The following is a 21,751-nucleotide window of genomic DNA, read 5'->3' as shown; positions in this document are numbered from 1 at the left end:
GGGCGCCGCCCCCGCCCCGCCGTCACTTCCTCTGCGGCCCGCGCGGCACTTCCGGCGCGCCCGCGGCCGGGGAGGCGGGGGGAGGCTGCTCCCGGGAGCAGCGGAGGCGCCTCCGGGCTGCGGGCGCGGCCCTGTCTCCCGCGCTCCGGGCACCCGCGAGCTGCTCGGGGAGAAGCGGCCGGCGCTGGGCCTGGAGCAGGGCGACCGGGACGCGACCCCGCCCGCGGGGGCGGAGGGCCCGCGGGGCAGGGCCGCCCCCGGCGCCGCCCCCCCCAGCTGCCAACTGCCGACGGCCGCGGGCCCGCGGGGGGCGGAGCCTGCGGAGCCCCCGCCCCCGCCGCGCGGAGGGGGCGTGGCCACAGCCCGGAGGCGCCGCCGCCGCCGCTGCTGCTGCTGCTCGGAGCAGCCTCCGTCTGCCGGGGGCAGCTCGGTCGCAGACTTGACTCCGCCCAGAGCAGCGGGAAGAGCCGGCTGTGCCGGCTGCCAGCTGGAAGGCACCTGGCCCAGGCAGCAGCCCCCAGCCGAGCCCCAGAGTCCCTGTTTCCAGGCTCCCAGCCGGAGCAGAAAGGCAGCCTGGGCCCGCGGGGGGGCCGTACAGCGGAGGCAGGAGGACGCACGCGTGCCTGGGCCAGCAGCGGTGGGAGACCAGCTCGACCCCTGCGGGCAGCCCTGGGCCTGCGCCCGCGTGCTCGCTGCTGTGAAATGCGGAGCTGGGAGCGGCGGCAGAGTGGTGTGGACTGCACGCGCACTGCCCTGCCCCTGCCTGGGGGTCTGGCCACAAGCTGTCACCACCCGGACTGCTAGCTCCAGGGTGCGCCGAAACAGGGGACCTGAGGGGACGGCGGAACAGCGTGGCGGCTTCTTTCCTGCTGCTGATTTGGATAGAGGGAGGGAGGGAGGGGGAGAGACAGTTTCTTTAGCTGCTTGACAGCCCTCGACTCTCTCGGGGGCTACAAGTTTCAGCGATGGCTTCCCCCCAGCCTAGCTTTCCCCACACAGCACAGGCCAGAGACTCTCGCTGCGTGCCTTCAGCGTCCTCTTGCTGGGGTCAGTGACTCCATGCACAACACTGAGACGATGGTGGGATTTAATTATTTAATTCATGGAGGAGCATCCGTGCTCTGCAGTACTGGCAGCTTCAGCAGGTACCTGGAGCTACAGACTTCTGGCTTTGCTTCGGGAGCTGGCCCCGGGGGAGACTGGTGCCTGAAGGCCTTTCCAGTGGACCACTGCTCCTAAGGAAAACAAAAGCCAGAGTGAGAGCCGAGGAGAACAGGAGAGCCCCAGAGCTGTAAGCGCTGGCCAGCAAGGCAAGCGAGGCCTGGCACAGGAGCTTGTTCCATCCATCCACCAGCTTGCCAAGCTGCAAAAGCCTCTCGGGGAGGGCAAGGAGAGGGAAAGCAAATGCAGACTCAGCGCAGGCTGATGCCGGGCTCCCAGAGCTGGCTTAAGGGAGAGGCAAAGATTAAGCTGCTCCAGTCCTCAGCCCAGCAGAGATGCTGCGAGGAAGGAGCTGCAGCGCACGCTGCTTCCTCAGGGCTCCTTCCAGCCCTGCCTGGGTGAGACGTGTCACAGCTGCCACCGCCCTGCTGGTGAGGAGGGCCAAGAGCACCTACCAGCTCCCCAAGGGCTTTCAGCGCATGCTCCTGCTGCTCTCCGGGGGCTTTCCCTACGTGGGCCTGCTGGAGTACAGTCTGGGCCACCTCCTCCAAGGGCAGGCTGAACCTCTGCCCAGGAAGCAACTCAAAGGCAGAGAGCATCAACTTACAGAGCTCATCTCCAGCCACGTCTTCTCCAGGAGGTTGCCGTTCAGCGCACAGGCTTGGAGGCCCTGGGTGAGGCACAGCTGGCTCTCGTGTTTGTCACCCAGCATGCGGAAAATGTACGCTTTCAGGTGGTAGACTCTGGCGTAGAAGACGGGGCTTGTAGAGCACCGCGCGAAAGCCTCTTCGGCCAGCTACCGAGAGAACAACGGAGAGGCACGTCAGGAAAAGGCATCGAGCTCGGCAACGGCTTGCCACTGAGGACAGCACCTATTCCCCAAGGAGAAAAACCAGCCCCAAAGCGACAAGGGGCGCACAGCCAGCAAGGCTGACGTACCACACAAAGCTCTCCGGAGCCAGAAGCCCTCATATGGCACAGGCATTTCAAGCAGGGCTCACTAGCTCACGGCTGTGGAAGTCTCTTCTCCTCTCTTGCAGGCCATTCCCACAAGGGAATTCTCACACGCCCAGCAAGACACCCTTCACCTGACCGCCTTCTCTTCCACCTCCTGCCGAGACCCCTGCGAGAGGAGGCTTTCGCCATATTCCTCTCTAACCCACTACCCTCTGCCTCTCCCCTGGCTCCACCCCATCACGGCTGCTTCCACCTGGCCTTGTCAAGCCACGGCTGTTAGGAACACCCCTGTCCCTGGAGTCCCCTTACAGCACGCACATCCCTGTCCTCCTCTTCCCTCACCCTTAGAGCCCCGGCACGACTCTCCCAGGCCCTCGCCGAGCAGTGCTCAATGTCCTTTCTCAGCAGCAGGCTGTAGCACTCCAGGAGCCGACTGCACGCTTGCGTGGCAGGCACAGAGGCGTCAGCTCCCTTCAGCAGCTGCTTGGCTTTTTCAAAGGGCTTCTGGAAGTTGTCCCATTGCCCAAGCCTCGCAAACCTACATGGTCCAGAGAGAGAAACACACACACACACTCACACATTTTGTGGAGATGATCGAGTAACTGGACTGTCTCCTCGGCTAACAAGTCTTAGGCTGCTTGCCGCCTTGCTCCCAGTGCACGGCCCCCCCAGTCCCTTTCATCACAGCACCCCAGGGACGGCCACCTTGTTGGAGATGGGACGGGGGACGTGACAAGCCCAGAGCTCCCACCTCCCCTGCCAGAACCGCTGCCTGGGACCTCTCGCCACTCAAAGCAACCCTCTAACTTACCAAAGAGCCAGGGATGAAAACAGCCCAAACAGGATGCTCTTCTGTGATTTGAGGATGCAGTTTGCTTCATTCTGCTCTACGAAGCTCCTGCACTCCTCAAATGACTTATACTCCCAGCCTGTAATACAAACGTATCTCAGAGAAGCAGTGCTGCAGAAAAAGAAAGGCGGTGGGGGGAGGGGGGGAGGAAAGAGAGAGAGACAGACAGACAGGCACGCACGCACGCACACGCACGGCCAAATTGCCAAGGACCCTGAGGAGGAAGTAAAAGGATTGCTGAGGGCTCTGGGGTGAGCGCTGTATCAGGAGAAAAACCCTCTTTGCAAGCCTCCTGGCTCTCTGTGGCCCTCCTCACTGAGCACTTACCAGCATAAAGCAAGAGGTCTAAGCAGCAGGAGAAGAAGCACGCCTGCCCGATGATCCGGTGCTCTCCAGCCACCTGCTTCTCTAGCCTGGCGAGCACTTCCACACATTCCGGGTACCTGGGCAGGGAGACAACGAGCCTCCATGGAGCATCTCCCCGGGGTGGGGTCCAGGTCAGCACCTCCAGATGCTTCCCGCTCCCCTTCCCATCATCCCTCCCTTTCCCTTCTGCGCTCTTTCCGGCAACTCCGTCAGAGTTTCTCCTTCGGACTTTTTTTCACCCAGTAATCTTCTGGCAACAAGTCTCCGGGGAAAGGCTTCAGTGACCCCAGCTCAAACGGCAAGGCCCGAAACAAAACTCAGGCATCCTTCCCATGCGGCCAGGGCTTTCCCATTGGCCCAGCAGCAGAGCTAGTCACCTTTCCATCAAAGTCTTTCAGTCAAAACAGGCAGAAGAGCACGCACAGATCCCCAGGACCCTCCACACTGGCCTAGAGAGTGCACTTCGTTCAGAAACTGTTCCTCTTGCGAGCTTCCCCTGGACGAGTGCGTGAACCGAATCCAGAGCCGCCTCGGGCACCAAGGCCAAGGGGCAGGGAAAGGCCCGTGTCCACACAGTTAAACCTGGCTAGCGCCCAAGACACAGTGGGCGCCCCCAAACTGCCTAGTGCAACGGCTCCCTGCACTGTGCTCGCTCCTATACCAGGCCTGGGAATTGACTGGGGGAAGCAGCACGTGGCAAGGGCCAAAACCAAGCCAGGAACTGTTCAAGCAGTTTAAAAGCAGACACTCGCGTTCCCAAATGGCCAGCAACGTTCCCTGGCATTATTTAATTTACCAGCGTAGATACAGCCAGCGAGCGTCAAAGAAGAAACCAAAAAGCCCTCTTCTCTGTGCGCAGGGAATGACACAAGAGGGATCTCTGGTGGTCCCCTGACACCACACAACCAGCAGCCTGGCCAGCAGCAGCATTACCTCATCTGGAGGAAGAGCGCCGTGAAGAGCGTGGCCAGAACCTCACGGTCTAGGTCGGGCTGCTCCAGCTCCGCGCACAGGCTCTTGGCACGATAGCCTGGCAAGGAAAAAAAAAAAACAAGGAAAAATAAAAAAAGCAGCAGACTCGCACAGACTTGCTCTCTCTGCGGAGACCTCTTCTCGCAGGGACTGGGGGCAGTACATACCGACATCGACAGAGAGGGGCAGATTTCCCAGGCTGAGGTTCAGATGGGACAGGGCCTGGGCGAATTTTGCGGCGTTTAATACCCCTCCTCCAAAGGGCTCGATGTCGGAGCTGAGCTGCATGGCCGCCCGCCCGTACTGCAGCCACTCTTCCCGGCAGCCCAGGTCCTGGCAGCGCTGGGCGTATTCCACGTAGGCCCAGAGGATCTGAAATGGTCCAAACAGGAGAATGCACAAGACTGAAGCTCGCCAGGGCGATTCTCTGGCCTAGAGGGCTCAGGCCATAAACCCAACAGCCAGGTTCTCTCTTCTCTTTTACTCGCAGGCCTCTCACCCGAACCACAAGCCATTCTTACGAGTGCCGCTGCTAACCGCGGCCGTGTCAAAACGAGGGCTGCGGGGTGTCGCACACCAGGTTTAGAAATGGCCACAGGGAAACTGCAGAGCACAGAAACTGGTGCCGGCTTAAAGCCACAATCAGCCCACCGGTTACAGTTATGAAGCAAATCCGATGAGAGGAACAACCAAAAAGAACAGCAACCCGCATCTTCCGGAAGTTTGTAAAGAAGAGTCCAGGGACACGGACGTCTCCGGCCTATTTGGCCTCTTCTTGCCAGGGCAGAGCCCGCTGCTCCTCTTGCCAGGCCAGGGGAAAGGAGCTATGTCAGAAACGTGTCTGCTGCTGCAGAGAGAAGGCACTCACGTGACTCGCATCCCCGGACTCCTCGGCCGTGTTGACCTCCATGAGCGCTGCCAGGCGCGAGCGCCTCCGGCCGCTGGAAGCGCTCTCCAGGCTGAAGAGCTGCCGCAGCAAGAAAAGGCAGCGGCTCTGCCGGAGCAGCCAGGGGAGCCTCTCCCTCCTGCCACACAAGAGAAACTGCTGGGCCGCAGCCGCTAGCGACGCAGGGCCGAGTCAGACAGGGCCGAGGGAAGCAGGGGGGCAGAGGAGGCAGCTGGTGCAGGCAGGGCTGCAGGGATGGAGGCGGCAGAACCAAGAAGCACCACCGGGGAAAGAGGACTGCTAACAAGGACACACGGTGGCACTGCAGCCCAGAGAGGCCGAGCAAAAGTGGGCACCAGGAGGAAAAGGGCTGCTGTACGGGAGGCTCGCACCCGGCTACAGCCCCTGAGCTTCCTCCTTCTCACACCCCACCTCCACTTTCCCCCTCCATGCCCCCCTCCTGCTCCTTCCCGCACACTCCCTTTCCCTCGGCAGCCTGTACTCCCTGGGAGCATTGCTCTGCTCTCACCCGCACCATCCCCCACAAGCCAACACGTGCCGGCTCCCCCATCCGTTAGCCTCCAGGCCCCTCCGCAGCTTTCCCCATGTCAAGACCTATGCTCTGGTAAAGTCTGGGCTTAAGCCTAGGTGGGGGTGGGCCGAGGGGCTCAGGACCACGAAGAAAATGCCTCTTTCTTCCCTCCTCTTTCCCTTCAGCTGCTTACCCGGCCTCTTGATGAAGGCAGGAGGCCTTGGTCGCCTCCCAAGAGGCATGCTTCGACTTCTCCAGAAGAGATTTAAAGACCACGCCAGCTGAGGTGACCGGGAATTGCCTGTTTAGCAGGCTCAAGGCCTTTCTCGTCATCATCTCTGCCAGGTCCGTGCAGCCCATATTGCAGCAGACCTGCACAGGAGAAGGGTCCTTCGGACAGGCCCAAAGGGCTCCGACTGAGCACACCCCAAATTTCAAGTCTCTGGCTCATTCAAGGCCAAGGGCTTCGACTGGCTTTGGCCAGAGGGCAAGGCGGTCACAGGAAAGGCTGCTCACAGCAGCCGTGCCTCTCAGGGCCAGGGACAGCCCCCCCCACTCCCCAGCAAGGCATCCAACTCCTCCCACCAGGAGAGCCCTCAGAGCCTCCCTATCACTTTACCTCCCCTTTCAGGCTCAGGAAGGTGGCTTCTTCAAAGCAGGCCAGCACCTTGGCTTTCTTAGCCCTTTCCGAGCTCATCAGGACCTCTGCTTTGGTCAGATTTGTAAAAGCCTTTGAACAAGCACACAGAGAGCAGGCGAGCGTCAGGGTGGAGCCTGCCTGCAGCCCCCTCATTCCCACTCGCCTCCAGCATCTCTCCGAGGAGGGCACGCGTCTGCCCCGGCAACGCCCACCCCCACACACACCACAGCCACCAGGGCTCCTTCGCACCACCTCCTTGCAGGCAGGCGCACCTTGCGCCAAGGTCCTGCTTCTCTGCCCTGCGTCTCTTGCCACAGGAGAGGCAAGCAGCAGGAAACCCCTGAGTCTGAGCCCTGCTGTCCATCCCCAGGTCCCCACAGAGGCATGTCCCTTTGCAATGGGGAGATCAGCTTGCCCAGGGCAAGGCCACTGAGAGGACTCCATGTGCAGTGGGCTCTGGCAAGCAGGGCAGCTCACCAGGTAGTTGTCGCAGACGTGCAAGTAGGCAGCCGCGCACTCCAGCAGATAATAAAGGGCTCCGGCATCGTTGCCCATTGCCATGTGGTGGTGAGCCAAGGGCACGAGCACCAATTCCACGATGGCCTTGCATTCGCAGGAACGCACGGCACCGCGCATCCCTTTGGTCTCGCTGGCCACCGTAGGGATCTGTTCGGTCTTGGCCAGAAACCGCTGCGTCGCTCTACTCGGAGACAAGATCACGGAGAAAGAAGAGACACGCGAGTGTCACCTGCGCTGGTCTGGCTGCCGAGACTGACAGCACATTCCAGCGCAGCACAAGGCCACACGCACGCATGCATCATACGAGCGCGCTGGTCGGTTCTTCTGTCTGCCCCACACGATGGCAACCACAGTTTCCCAGTGGCATTCCACATGACAGTGGGTCGACGCGGCGGACCCCTGAGTGGCCTGGGTCCCCCCAACCTTGCTTTCTCTCCCCCCCCCCCCATGCTCCTTCCTCCCTTCCGCTCTTCTGCTGCCTTCTCTCCTCGCTCGAGAGCTTTGGCTCTCCCCTGACTGCAAGCAAAGCCAGTACCACCCACTAACCCAGTGCGTTTTGGCAAGATTTGTTCTCTCCCACTGCAGCAATGTCAACCAGTGCACTGGGCAGTCTTCGGGAGCCCCGCAGCCCCAGAGCACAAGGAGAGCCTGGCCAGGCAGGGCAAAAGTGGGACGAGGAGCAACACCTCCCCTTTCAAGCAGTGGCCAGCTATTGCTTTGGCATTAGCCTTTGCTGACGCTGCTCTGGAGCAACATTAGTCTTTTAGGCAGGCAAGACGACAAGCGGGCATTTGCGGCACCTTCCACAAGCCTCCCTGCTCCCAGCGGCTGCTTTGCTGCTACCCGGCTCGCAACATTGCTCTCGTACAGCTAGAAAGCCAGGGCTGCTCCACCCTAGCGTGGCCATCCTCACTGGGAGCCCCCGGGCTTCCTCAAGGATGCTCATCTCCTGGGCCATCGCACCCCAGCTCCCACCCAACAGGCCAGCTCTTGCCTAAGCTAGTGTCACAGCTAGCAGGCAAAACTGGGAACTCCACTTGCCCCCTCTGGAGACCCTGAGCCCGCTGACTTCCAGAGATAATCAAAACCTCCTCTCCTCACCGAGAAGTCACCACCAGGAAGCTCTTCCCTTCCTGCAGCGCTTTTGCAGTCTCTGGAAACAAAGCACAAGTTAAACACCTCTCACCTCACAAGGGGGAAGAGCTGCATCTGGCATGCTGTAGCAGAGGAGGAGAGCAGAGTCAAGGCGCCGACGGCGCATCTCTTCCTGGCCCCTTCCCCTGCGATCTGCCTTCGCCGCAGGGCTGTTATGTTTCCGGCAAGTGTAGCGGACCCACCAGGAAACGCGCCTCGGCCTGCTGGGCTGGGGGGTGCAACCCTGAGGCTCTTGGCACTGCAAGGAGATGGGCTGCGCTCTGGTAATTCCAGGGAAACGCAGGAGGGCACTCAAGGGCACAGAGGCTCTACGCTGGGTCCACAGCATGTCTCTGGCCGTGCAGCTGTGCTCACTGGAGGCCTAAGCTAGTCCTGCGAACGCATCTGCACTGCACTGAAAGCAGCCCTAGGCTTCCGGGAAAGGCTTCTGCAGACAGGGCTTGAGACAGAGGAGCACTTCCATTAACTGTGCAACCACAGTGGGGAGGGCCCAGGCTCCAGAGCACGGCAGATTACGTACCCGAAGTGGTGGGCTGCTCATCTCGCTCCGTCTCGGGTTTGCCCAGGGAGGCCTCCCAGCTGGGCAAGGAGCATTTGCTGGGGAAGTCGTCACAGCTCTGTCCCTCCTGGATGCCGCTGATGGCAAAGCGGTGGAAAGCCACAAAGTCCCCTCCGCCGCAGCACTGGCACTTGTGCGCTTGCCTCTGCAGGAAGGCCGCGCACTTGTGGTGCATGGCCACCCTCTGCGCCTTGGGCCACAGCTCATAGGCAGCCTCCCGCAGCAGCGGGGCGCAGAAGGCCAGGACGCCGGACTGCAGCCTCGCGGTCTTCTCGGTCTCACCCGAGGACCACTTCTGGGCACCTGAAAGGCAACGGGGCTTGGCATCAGCCAGAGCGCAGGGCCGCCACAGCCGGCAGGTGAAAGACAGGCCTTGGCGCGGCTCCTCGGCAGGAAACCGGCGCTCCTGCGCTCAAAGCCTTGCAGCACTAGAGCAAAAGGGCCCAGTTCGCCTTGCTGAGACTAGCATGGCCCGCGCAACAGGCTGCTGCTCTGCCCTCCCTCCCAACGGACGGCGCTCAGCCGCGCTCCGGCAAGGAGCTGGCGATGCTGCCAGCAGCAGGAGCGAGCCGCAGCCAGCTCCTTCTTCCCGCTCTGCAAGGCGGTCCCAGCTTCCTACGCTCCCCCCGGCGCCAGCGGGGAATAAAAATCCACGCACAACACCTCCCCTCTGGACACTGCAGGAGGCTGGGCAGGGACATCAGGTGTTTCCTGCCCCTTCCCCTGCACGGGCATTGAGCAGCGCTTCGAGGCAGGGTAGCGGAGGCACTCGGAGCAGCTCACTGGAACGTTTCCCTCCAGCACAAAGCCTGGGGCACACGCGCCCCCTGAGATTTCCTTGTCCGAGCTCTTAACAACCCATCCCTAACTACCAGGGTGCCCTGGGCATTACACACCGCTGGGGGGACAGTGCGGCGTGCCCTGGGGAGCCCCGCCAGGCACACGGCCGGGAGCGGCAGGAGCCTACAGCGCTCCCAGGGCCGTGGCATCACCACTTACCGCACTCTTCCTCCAGAGAGGCGGCGGACCCCTTGGTGGAAACACTGCCGTCTTCCGCCACCTTTTCAGCCTTCAGCCACTTCAAGATGCGGCCTCTCACCAGGACGTTCAATGCCTTCTCCATCTTAGCCTTGGTCCACGTGGGGAGGATGTGGAACAGCAGCTCGGTGGTAAACATCGGCCCGATGATGGCTGCACACTTCAAAACCAGCTGCTCTGAGGGCTCCATGCTGTCCAGCTCAGTCAGCGCAATCTCTGTCAAAAACAAGCCGCAGGTCTCTCTCTTGCCCTCTCCCAAGACCAAGGCTGCAGAGGCTGCATCAGCTTCCACACAGGACATGGTAGATTCTAGCCTTGCTTCCTAGGGACCAAACCCGTTGGGCAGGCGCAACCCAGGCCACCCATCTTTGCTAGAGGGCAGGGATGCTCATTCACAGCCTCCCACCCAGCACCCCTAGAGACGGGAAGAGCCAGCGGGACCACAGCCACCTTCCCAGCAGAGCCCCAGAGCTGAGAGGGGCGACTCGGCAGCACGCGGACGCCCAGCCTCTCTCTAGCCAATGCCCCGGGAAAGAAGCCCGGCGATGCCCCAGCAGGGCTCGGCCCCTCACCTTTCAGGGTGGGGGGAAGCACGGTGTTCTGCAGGTTCACGTCAGGTCTGACGGTGCACACCCTGCAGTCCTTCCCCGCGCTGGAGCTGTGGCATGCTGCCCCAGGAGAAGCCTGCATCGCAGAAGCTGAGCGGAGCGAGAGAGCAGGATAAAGCGATTATCAAAGGGAGGCAGTTTGTGCCGTGACTGCCTGCCTGCACACGTTACTCATCTGCCCTCCCTCCGTCCTCCACCCTTTAGCATTCACCCCCCAGCAGGTCTTCAGCAGCTGGGACCTGGGGTCAGCGGCAGCAGAAATCCAGCTGCGGGGCTGCCGACAAGGACCGCTGCAGCCACGCGACTCTCGGCACCGCTGCAGAATAACCGCCCCAGGTCACGCTCGTCCCAAACCATACCAGGGCTTAGCTTAGTGCCAGGGAGCCTCTCTTCTCCTCCTTTGCAATCTTCTGCCACGGCAGCAGTGCTGGCCCTCTCAAAGCCACCGAGACTCCCCAGCCCGTGCTTGGCCTATCCCAGCAGCAAGGCATGGAGGAACCCACACCTGATCCACACCAAGCTCAGTACTGCTGCAACATCTGACTGGGCCAAATTCACAGGGGAACCCCAGGGCAAGAATGTGCTGTGGAAGATGGACCACAGCAACCAGGCAGCCTGCCACAAAGGTGCTTACTGAAGAGGCTCTCCCACTTGGCCTCCGTTTTTCCATCCTTCCGCAGCGGGTGGAACAAGAGCATGTTGTGGCGATTAAGGTGGCTCAGCAGTTCCTCACAGTAATATGGGATCCCGTAGCTTCTCTGCATCAGGAACCTGGAAAGGAGCAGATCCAGCAGGGACTGACACAGGCAAAGTGAGGCGGGACACACTTCACACCAGCGTCTTCACCACAGCCACACCTCCCTTTTGAACGGGCCAGGACTCCCACCGGCTCTGGCACGTGAGCTGCCCTCAAGATACAGCGGTTGCTGCAAGCCGTAGGAGAACAGTCGCGGACAGTGCCCAAGGCGCAGAGCAGCAAGCCTCGTCTTTCCTGTCCCCAGCAGCCTCGACCCTCGCCAGCACCAGTGAGAGCCTCGGCCCCGGCAGATCAGCCCCGCCGCCTAGGCAAATGCCTTCCCACACCTCAGCCATGCCAAGGCCCAGGACCACTGCCCGCCTGCCTTCCAGCGCAACACACGAGGGCTGACACCTCCTATGCTCTGTGTCCAGGCAGCTGCCCACTCTCAGCTCACAACTGCCAGCGTCGTGCGTCGTGAGAAAGCCAGCTCTGACGCTGCCTAGACGCAGCGGCGCTTCCAGAAGCCGCGCGCTTCCTTTCCCGGGCGTTCCTTCCCTTCCACCCTCTGCAGAGGTTCAACCCCTCGGGAAGAGCTCAGAGGCCCTGCCTGGCACTTACGTCTCTAGGGCCCGGGGCATGCTGACAACTCCAAGGGCCTGGCAGGCTTTCTGCACAACAGCTGAAGGTTTCAGCTCTTCCAGATGGACACAGGTTGTTTGCTGCAGCTTCAGGATGTCTGCTGCAGCTTTGCAAAGCCTCTGTCTTCTAGAGCGACCAGGAGCCAAGCCCATGACCAGGAAGGCCGGGACGTCTCTGAGCATCCGCCACAGAAAAGCCCAGGAGGTCGCGTCAATGTAGTGCGCGTTGTCGATGACAAATACGACAACTTCTTCTTCAACCGTCTGAAACAAAGCGGTTGTTCAGGGTGGATTCCGAGCGATTCTCAAGCATCTTCCGCAGAAGGAACTTTGGCCGGCCTCTCTCCAGACAGAGAACGCTCCGAAGTCTCTCTCCTCTCCCCAGCTACTCGTGCATTCAGAATCTCCCTGAGACTTTAAGGTCTCTCAGGCAAGGGAGCACAGAAAGACACCGCTCCTCCTCCCGAGCACGTGCCCTCCAACTTTACAGGAAGAAAGTTATCAGGGCCATGGCACGGGCAGTTTAGCCTCGGAAGGGCAAGGACTCCAGTACCTTGTCCTCCCGCCAGCTCCCACCACTCTCCTGCAGAACCCTCAGCCTGCCGCCTTGCTTTCCTTCTCCGACCCACGATGCAGAGAATTGCTCACCTTCTGTAGCACTTTCTTAAGCACCGACTCCAGTGCCGCTGTCCTTTGAGCGTCACTCATCTTGGAGACCTTCTCCGACAGCGGAAACTGGCCAGAAAAGCACAGTCACAGAGAAGCAGCCTCTCAGGGCATTTCAGCACGCCTACCCCCCCCACAAGCCTAACTGAGCAAAACGCCGCGGCTGCCCTCAGCATCTTACCTCTCCCCAACACAACGGGGAGGGGACACAGTGTGGATGTCACCCTGAGCCCAGAACAGAGCTCCTCTGCTGAGGGTCTCTGGCAGAGCTGCGGGTTGGGGGGCGGTTGGGCCGGGGCCGGGGAGGGGGAATCGTTTGGGAGGACAAGCAGAGCTTGTTTCCTCATGATGGGCATCTTGGGATGGAGCAGCGTGAGCGCAGCGGTGAGCTCAGCACCAGCTCATCAGCCCCATCTCAAAGCCTCCCTGCAATGCCCTTTCAGGCCGCTAAGCAACACACCAGGAACTGCCTGCAGCAGCCTGGCACCTCAACTCAGCCCAAACAGAGAGCCCCCCCACCAGGCCCCCAAACAGAAGCCCGTGGTATCCCCCTGCTCTTGCCACCAGGCAGCTAAGCCCACTCCCCAGCAGAGCAGCCAAATGACCGCAACCACAGGACGGCTCACAAGCAGGCCTTTGCCCTGGCCAGAGAGGGCTCTCACTCTCACCTTAACCAGGAAAGGGACATTGAGGAGGCAGTAGCTGCTCTCTCCCATCAGCCCTCGGAGCTTTTGCTGCAGGACGAGCTGTCTGGCGCTGCACGACTGACAGGCCTGGAGGCCCATGGCCACAGCCAGCATCATGTGCATGGCAGAGCAGGCCTGCCTCAGGTTCCGCTCCGTCAGCTCCACAGCCACTACCCTGCCATGCAGAAGCAAGAGAGACAGCTTCAGAGAGCGCCCCAAACAGCCACAGCCTTCTAAGACAAAGCTCTTGGAGAGAGGCGTAATCGGGGGCCGACGGCAAGGGCACTCTGGACACACGGCCCCAGACGGGCTCTTCAGTGCAAGCAGCATTTGTCAGGCAGGCCAGGGTTTCTTCTCTTTGGTCTGGAGGGGCACAAGAAGCCCTGAGCTCCGGCTCTCCTTTGCTTTGTGCCTGGCCCAAAGCAGCAAGGGGAAGAGCAGTGGCTCCAGAAGCCACCTCTAGCTCCCTCAAGAGCTAGGAGGAGGGCACGCAGCTGCTCCGAAGCAGCATCTCCAGGAGGCTTTTCAGGGCTGCAGTCCAGGGGCCAGGCACACTGGCAGAGGGGCTCAAGGAGCCCACGAACATCAGTGGGTGGGCAGGGGAAGTGAGCCACAGGTACCTGTCAACAACACTCACCTGTGCCCAGCAGCCTGGCCTAAATAGGCAAGTTCAGTGAGGAGATGGCTCTTTCCAGAGCCCATAACGCCCTCAAATGCCACGATGCGGCTTTCTTTCCTAGCCACGTAGGCTTTCAAGTAACTTTCAAAGAGGGCCATCTCCTTCTCCCGACCTGTGCAGGCAAGCAAGAGAGCAAGCTGTCGCAGCGAGCCGAAAAGCAAAGGACCGTCCGCATCCTTCCCTCTCGCCACCACGGCACCCTCCCGCCACCGCATCTACAAGCCTGCCTACAGCCAGGGCTCCTTCCCACCCAAACAGCTCCTCCGCTTTTGCGCCTCTGCCTGCCTTAGGGCACTAGCAGGCCCGCCTCCCCTGAGGCCTGACTCACAGCACAGCTCCCACGCCCTCTTTCCTTCCCTGGCCTCTCGCTCACAGGCAAAGAGGTCCAGACCTCCTCCCACAACTCCCCAGTTTCCCAGCACAAGACTGCAAGGGACAGTCGGAGTCACTGCAGGCACCTGTGTCCAAAAGGGACTCAGAACGTCTCCTCCAGGGACTGGGAGCCGCAACGTGCTTCCCAGCGCCCTGCAGCTAAGGCAGCAGCTGCAGTCCCTAAACAGCTGGCAACAGCAGCAGGCCTTAGAGGCACACAGTGCGCCCTGCGGTTTCCACAGCAGCAGGTGCTCCTCACAGAGCCAGGTGGTGCCGAGAAACAAACTCGGAGGACTCCCACGTAGAGAACACACTGCCAAATAAACTCTGCCAGTCGGACAGAGGGAAAGCTCCTTCCCGAGCCCAAATATGGGCATCAGCTCAGCTCTCAGGCTGTGAGCAACTGCACGCTTCAGAAGTTCCCCCATGCTAGCTATGGAGCGTGGCAGGATCGTCCTGCTTCCCACCTCTAGCTGCGGCCCAACCCCAAAGATAGGAACCAGCCAGGAGCCAAGGTATGCACCAAACCCTTAGGGCCACTGCAGGCAACGCCATCCCTCGCAAAAGCTTCTCCGTTCCCAGAGTGCTACTAACAGGGACCGAGGGCCAGAAATTGGCTTTCAGGAGACCAAGGCCTTCTCCACCTACCGAGCAAGGTGGGATACGCGGACCTCGCCTTCGGAACCTCCATGCCAGCTATGCTAGAAGGGGGAAGAGAAAAACAAAAGTCAGTTAAGTGGGCAGACGCTGGAGGACGTAGAGTCACGCGGGGAGCTGAGGATGCGCTTGCTCGTGGGTGCCCGCTCTTCTTTCAAGCGGGATGCTATCCTGCCCAGCTCCCACCGCCAAAGTTCACGCTGACCCAGCGGAGGGGGCAAACACCAAAGAAGCACTAGGAAAACTTCAGGCACAGAGCCGCCCAACGGCCACAGCGGGACAGCGGACCGTAGCAAGACTCGAGCACCAGAGGCCAAACCCAAAGGAAGCAGAGACAGGAGCAAGAACCCAGGCAGTGCTGCTGGCTAACACACTGCTTGACCACGCAGGACAAGCAAAACGAGTCTCTGGTCCTGCCAACTGCTTCCCCGGGCTTTGCTCCCAGGCACCAGGCACCTTCGGCTCGAGTTCGGGAGTTTCAAGGGGATGGCAATGTTAACGTCCAAAACGTCATCCAAAGAGACTGCCAAACCCCGGCCCGGGGCAACAGCCGAAGTTTCAGCAAGAAGCCATCAGGAACAGAGTCCCAGTGACCCACGTTTTCCCACGGGAACAGGCCTAACCACAAGGTTTCTGTGAGCTTCATGCTCAGCAGCAGCTGGGAGAAAGCCCCCTCCGCGGGTCAGAATTAATGCTGCAGTGGTCTCGCATGCAACGGAGCGAGCGCAGGGCAGAAAGCGCAGATGGAAGCCATTTGGACAGAGCTTGCAAGGCCCATTGTGCCTACAGGCACCAACAAGCCTTCTGCATCCCTACAGCCTCACTCCTAGTCCCCTAACAGCGGGGGCACTCAGGTAGACAGGCCAAAAGCACACCCACGCTCTGGCTTTCCATCTTCTCAGCCCCAGGGATGGCAGGGCCGGGCAGAGGCCAGCTTGCTCTCTTCTGCACAACTACTCTTTGCTGACCAAGACTGGACCCCCAGTGCCACCGTGCCCCCAACCAGCCTGCTCCAAGAGGACACTCACAGCTTCTCCGACATCCCCAGGTACTGATGGATGGTGCCAGGATTCACAACCCCCTTCATCTTCACCTCTGGCAGCTCCTTGAAGTAGGAACAGGGCAGCCGAGAGGCGGCGTAGGTTGCTGCGTCACAGCACACTATGCCGGGGTAGCACTCCATCAGCCGGGCTGCCAAGTTCACCTTCTGGCCCATGACTGCCACAAAGAGAGAGCACACAGTCACGTACCTAGGAGACCAACCCACTCCACCCTTCAAGGCCAACGGCTGCCTCCCCTCCAGCACAGGCAAGCCCCAAACCGTTGGGAGCACAACCCAGAGGAACAACAAGGCTCTGAGCCCCTTCCCCCGCCCCACAGCGGGACCCGCTCTGCCTCTGTCATTCCTGACAGGCCCCAGGCCGAGCCCAGCAGACACGGGCAACAGGTTGCTCCCGGCCACTCCGCCTCTTCCTTTGGCACACTGCTCTGGTCAAACAGACCCAGCCCAGCCACCCGCTCCTCAGACAGACGCGTCGTACCTGTGTATTCGTGCCTCACACGATGGCCAACGACTCCGCAGAACACCGTCCCACTGGTAACCCCAACGGAGACCGCCCTGGCACGCACGGAGAGCGGCAGGCAGTCAGCAGCGTCCGTGCACAGTCCCGCCTGCCCACCCACCTACCCTCACCCCTCTCCCTCGCACCGCCAGCCACCCTGGCAGTGCAGACCTCGGGGACCGGCAGAGCTCAGCAGCACGACACCCCCGGGTGGAACGGGCTGCGGAGAGCAGCCAGGTAGTTTTCGACCCTTCCCCTCAGGCCAAAGAGCTCTGACCAGCAGAAAGTCACTGACACAAGCAGGCCGAGCTAGAGGGCACGTCTCTCTGGGAAACCATCCCTCCCTCCCCTGCGCCGTCCCAAGCAACACGCCTCCCCACTCACTCGATTTTCATAGGCCTCGAGCAGCACGCCTTGGAGATTTTAAGAGCACTTTCCAAGGCGTGAACGCTTTCGTAGGGCACCTTCTCTCCAGGGAGTCCAAATACACACAGGAACGTGCAGCCCTGCCAAGGACACGCACAGCACGCCTCGTCACAACGCCTGCGGCAAACGGCTCGCGCCGGGAGGTTCCGGCCTCCGTGGAGACCGGCAGAACCTCAGGGCAGCCCCGAGCCAGAGGGTGCCGATTGCTGATCCCACCACCGAGGCAGAGCTGCTTCTCCTTTCCCCACCGCTCAAGAGACACAGCTACTTCCCTCGTTTGCTGCCCACACTTTTGCGGGGTGGACTGCTCCCCCACACTCACTTTATCAAACATGATGATCTTGTTGATCTCGCCCTTGTAAGGACGGATGATCTCCGATATCATCACGCTGCTGTCCTGGATAGCTTTGCAGAGCTGCGCTAAGTTGACATGGGCAGCAAAATGCAGCTTGACAAACAGGCAGGTGACTGGCCGGAGCTCAGACATGTAGTCCAGGGGCTGTCTGTCATCAAGCTGGAAGACAAGAGCAGGACACCTTCACCAGCCAGCTCTCCCTGAGCCCTTGCTGCCTGCAGCAGATACCAAGGCAGAGCACACACATGGGCACTGAGAGCAGCTGCTATCAGAGCAAGGAATAAATCCGCCCTTCTGGGCAAAGCAGGCTGCGGCCTCTGCAGGACAGACACCGAAGCACGCAATACATCCCTGAGCAGAGAAACAAGCGCCAGGAACACCACACCTTGCTACAGGCATGGACACAAGGGGCCACCCTCAGCAACGCTGTGGGGACTCCAGGGGAAGCTTGCTCTTATCCCACAGTCACGTCCAGAACAACAGCGCTGGAAAATACAGAGGGAAATCCACCTCCCGCCACCCGCCCCTCTCCCTGCAGGAGCACACAGCGGGCAGCCTCCTGGCACGGGCACCACATGGTGCCAATTCCCCCAGGTTCTCGCCTAAGGGGGCCTTTCCTTTGCTCGTCTGCTTTCTTGAGAACGGCCCCTCTGCAACGCGCAGCTCCTCCTCCCCTCCAAAAACGCAGCTCCCGGCAGCTGTGGCCATACCTTCCTCAGCACCGTCGCTGGGATGTACTTGCGCAGCAGCTTCCACAGAGAGCGACAAGGGGCCAGGGTAACAGCGGGCCTCAGGATGCCTAAGGAAGGAAAAGCCAGGCGGTCGCGGGCAGGATGGCGCTGCGAGCCTGCCTAGGGGCAGCGCTGGAAAGCGGGGGCTGGCGCTGGAACTCGAGGAGAACAATTCTCCTCCCTCTGCACCTCTGTTCCTCTTGCAGGGGCTCAGCCAGAGCAGCCCCCGGGAAGGCGGAGGAAGCAGCGAGCCCCTCCGCTGAAGCTCAGCGGGGCCACAGGCGCGAATACGAAGTGCAAGCGGGAGAGGGCAGAGGGCCTTCCTCACTGGCCCCTGAAGAAGCCCGCCCCTCTCTCTCTGGGCAGCCACAGAACATCACCAAGTTGGGGCTCACCTGACAGTTCAGGACAAGAGGAGTTCAGCCGGGCTTGGGGAAACTGAGAGAAGAGTTCTTCACGTTGACACACAGACATCCGTTCCACGCCTGTAACCTAAAGGCACACAGAACAAAAAGGTTTCAGGAACAGCTTCATGACCCACAGAAGACGTCACCAGTTGAGCCAAACCCTTCCAGGGCCCCCGACCCCCTCCCCAAACCCAGCAAGCGGAATCCAGAGCTAACCCTGAGACAGAAGGGCCATCGCTCCCGCTCCCCACCTACGTCGACACCTACAACTCCCTCCGCGGGCATCCATCTCCTCAGCCTTCTCTCACCTTCTTGCCTCACGTCCAGGGCCTCAAAGGCGCTCTAGAGGCCATCCCACCTACCTTCACAGCAGCTGCTTGGCCTTTAATTCTCTTTGCCGTGATCTTGCTCTGGTCACACAGCTCCCAGCAGCCGGCTGACAGGACGACATCACTTGCGGTGGCAAGGTTTTGGGCCTGCCAAACTTCACCCACGGTCTGGCCAAGGAGCAGGAAGTGCTGCTCCCGTTTGTCTCCGACAGTCAGCAGGGATATATGCCCTGCCGAGATCCCTGGCGAGAGACAAGCAGAAGTGATGCAGAGAGCATTTTGACCCCCACGGCCCCCCCGCAGCTCAACTCTGCACAGGCCAAATGTGCAGCTCAGCCCTGCAGACAGCCTCCTCCTCTCAACTGCTTCAAGTGGAGGCGTCTGTCTGGATGGATTCAAGAGTGATTCTCGACAGGGAGCGGGTCCTACTCAGGGGCCTGCTGACAGAGGTCCCCAAAAGCGGTGCCTGCCAAGGGGCAAACGCAGCTGGTGCTGACAACGTGCTCACAGCGCAGGGCACCTCCCGCGGCTGCCCCCACCAGAGCGGCAGCTTTGCTCGCCGGCTGCTCAGCGTGCATGCAGGCGGCTCGTAACCGCCTGCTCGAGCGCACACAGCAGCCTTCCGCACGAAAGGCTTCCGCTGGCCCCAGCGGCGATCACCGCCTCTCCTGATGCTGCAAAGCACCCTGCAGTACTGCGCAGGGCCATGCATCTGCGCACGCTGCAGCTAAGCCAGCACTCCCCATACCTATCTTCAGTCGGAGCTTCTGGCCCACGTCCGTCTCACGGATCCCATACTTCTCCTGGATTTGCTGGCTGCACTGCAGCACCAGGCTGATGGTGTCCTTCAACTCGGTCTGCTTTACCCTCCACAACACCAGCACGGCGTCCCCTGGGGAAAGCAAGGGCACAGTGGAGGCTCCCAGGAGACCTGATGCTCCCTGGCCTGCACCCACCTGCAGGCACAGCAGAAACCAGCAGGCATGCCGAGGAAAACGCGTCTGTGTGAAGGCATCCCCCCGGACTACAGCGCCCTGGGCACAGGGACACCTTCCCCGCTTCCAGGCCAGCTACAACAGCAGCCACGCTGGCAGAGGAAGAGGGCCCGCAGCGGGCCTGGAGGAACGCTGACATCCCCACCCACCCCCCAGCTAGTCCCCTCCAGCGCAGAGACGCCAGGGCTCTCGTGGCCCCTCCTTTCTCCTGTGCTGCCCCAACCCTCCAGCTCCCAGGGCGCCCTGACCCCTGCACATCATTGCTGTCCCACTGCAGCTCCCAGCTTGGGGGCCCGGATGGCAGCTCCCCCCGAGCACCAGGCTGCCAACAGAGCCACCCCCCGGGCTCTGCCAGCTCGCGGCTCTCTCTCCCCTCTCCCCAGCACTCCTCTGCAGCTGCAGCACACAGGCCTACGTCTCTTTTACAAATACATACCTGCAAACTTCAAGATGTCCCCTCCAAAAGCCAGCAGCTCTGCACACAAAAGAAAGCAAAAGAAGCCTTGCATCTCGGCCTTCTTCAAGAAGGCTGCAGGACAGGTCCCTCTGCTCGGAGAGGAGCACGGGGCGGTGCTGCTTTGTGGGGCACAGCGCAGGAAAGCACAGCTCCAGCCTGGCGACATTGCTCACAGGCACCACAGCACCGGCACCTACAGTACTGGGCCCTGAGAAGAGGCACTGGCAAAGGTAACACACCCATTCGTCAGCGCCCCCACCCCCGGGTCACTTGGGCACCACTAACACTGGCTAGATGCCCCCACTCTGCCCTGGGCCCCAACCCCAGCAAAGTCTTGCTCCATCGCCGAACAGGGGGGCCCTCCACAGGGGCGGGTGCCGAGAAAGCGGGCACCTCCTTGCTCTTTGTGGGGAGCAGAAAGCACCTGCCAGAAGAGCCCAGCTGCTCTCGGTGGCCCTCAGGGCCACAGAAACCCCCAGCCCGCGCAAGGAGGCAGCGGCAGGCTGCCCAGCACCTCTGTCTCCCCACAGCCCAGTCCCCCACAATCCTGCAGAACGGCACTTACCCTCCGAGATGTCGCTCAGGTAGTGATTGAGGGTTTGCGTCACCTCATCCGCACCCTGCTCTAGGCTGATGCTCTGGCTGAATTTCTCTGTCAGAGCAGTGAAACCTGGAACGGGGACACACAGGCGCAAAGAAATCAGGAAGCGTCTACGCGGCCAAAGGACCGGGCAGTTTCCACACCAGCTTCACCCAGCCAAGAGAGGCACCGCCGAGGAGAACGCAGGAGGGCCTCTGGCAGCGGGCACAGCCGCCCAAGTCCACCGGCGCTTCTGAGCACCCGCCGAGGGTCAGCTTTCCCATCCTCACACCCACACGTTACGCCTGGCACCTGCAGGTGCCCGGGACCCTCCAGCACATCCCACAGCTGCCTCGCCTCTTGCCTACGGCCAGGCAACACGCTCAGCTAGAAAGCCAGCAGGAGGCCTTTGGGAGCAAATGCTGCACCCGAGAAGCCGGTTCCTTTGTGCAGGAGCTGCTCCACCGAGTTTGGCCTCACAAAGACTAACAAGCCTCAGGCAAGGCACTCAGGCCTCATCTCCCATGCCTTCATTAGCCAGAGCCTGGACTAGCTCAGACAGCACCAAAGCTCCAGAGCCGGCACTGCAGTCAACAGCTCAGGCCCAAGCTGCTGCTGCAGCAGCCTCAGAGCTTCCTACGCACGCTGCTCTGAGCGGACGGCTGACCACAAGCAGGCCACAGTGCTGCTGGCAGCAAAGAAAATCCCTGTGGCATGACCTCAGCTATGTCTGAGCACTACTTCCCCAAAGCAGAAGACCTCAGCAGCAAAGAGATCTCCTTTGATCCATTCCCTACCATGGCTGGCACGACCAGGGCTCCAAAAAGCCCACCAAGTCCCAGTGGCTCGGGTCGGCGACTTCTTCTCAGTGCCCGCCCTTTGTAACGCTTTGACCCACCTGACACATCCGCAAAGAGCAGGACTCCATGGAAGTGCTGAACGGAACGGTTTTCCTGCTTCAAGTCCTCAGACAAAAGCAGGTCAGGAACGTAAGCAGCTACTTCCCCCAGTTCCGAGCAGCACCATGCCCTTCTCTCCCAAGCACAAGCCATCGTCAGCGCCCTGCGGTACCCGCGGTACCTCAGGAGAAGACGACCGTGCCCAGCAGGGAGGAGGACAAGACACCACCGCGCAGACTTGCGCACTGACCCCAGGCCTTTGTGAGGCGCCCATGGCCCTCTGCCACCAACGGGGGGTCACAATCAGCTCACAGCGACATCATCCACACG

General features: G+C 61.1%; 1 protein-coding gene across 1 annotated transcript; it reads right to left on the bottom strand.

Annotated features, from left to right (window-relative positions):
- Positions 1-1,081: 1,081 nt before the first annotated feature.
- LOC135329007 (adenylate cyclase type 10-like) lies at positions 1,082-21,710 on the bottom strand. The gene is given in 33 exon segments (XM_064515664.1): positions 1,082-1,235; positions 1,769-1,957; positions 2,461-2,656; positions 2,930-3,047; positions 3,296-3,411; positions 4,268-4,364; positions 4,474-4,678; positions 5,175-5,331; positions 5,918-6,096; positions 6,344-6,454; positions 6,842-7,064; positions 7,985-8,036; positions 8,559-8,900; positions 9,597-9,851; positions 10,208-10,333; positions 10,878-11,014; positions 11,601-11,884; positions 12,269-12,355; positions 12,955-13,147; positions 13,610-13,763; positions 14,672-14,724; positions 15,709-15,898; positions 16,222-16,298; positions 16,627-16,748; positions 16,991-17,182; positions 17,734-17,822; positions 18,150-18,246; positions 18,524-18,732; positions 19,239-19,382; positions 19,922-19,960; positions 20,508-20,612; positions 21,421-21,592; positions 21,594-21,710. Coding segments are annotated over 33 exon segments (4,947 nt in total). The 5' UTR covers positions 21,696-21,710; the 3' UTR covers positions 1,082-1,100.
- Between the last annotated feature and the right edge of the window lie 41 nt (positions 21,711-21,751).

The sequence above is a fragment of the Dromaius novaehollandiae genome, chromosome 8 (assembly GCF_036370855.1).
Source record: "Dromaius novaehollandiae isolate bDroNov1 chromosome 8, bDroNov1.hap1, whole genome shotgun sequence".
Taxonomy (NCBI): domain Eukaryota; kingdom Metazoa; phylum Chordata; class Aves; order Casuariiformes; family Dromaiidae; genus Dromaius; species Dromaius novaehollandiae.
The sequence above is the reverse complement of the archived record's forward strand: the minus strand, read 5'-3'. Positions and strand labels throughout refer to the sequence as shown.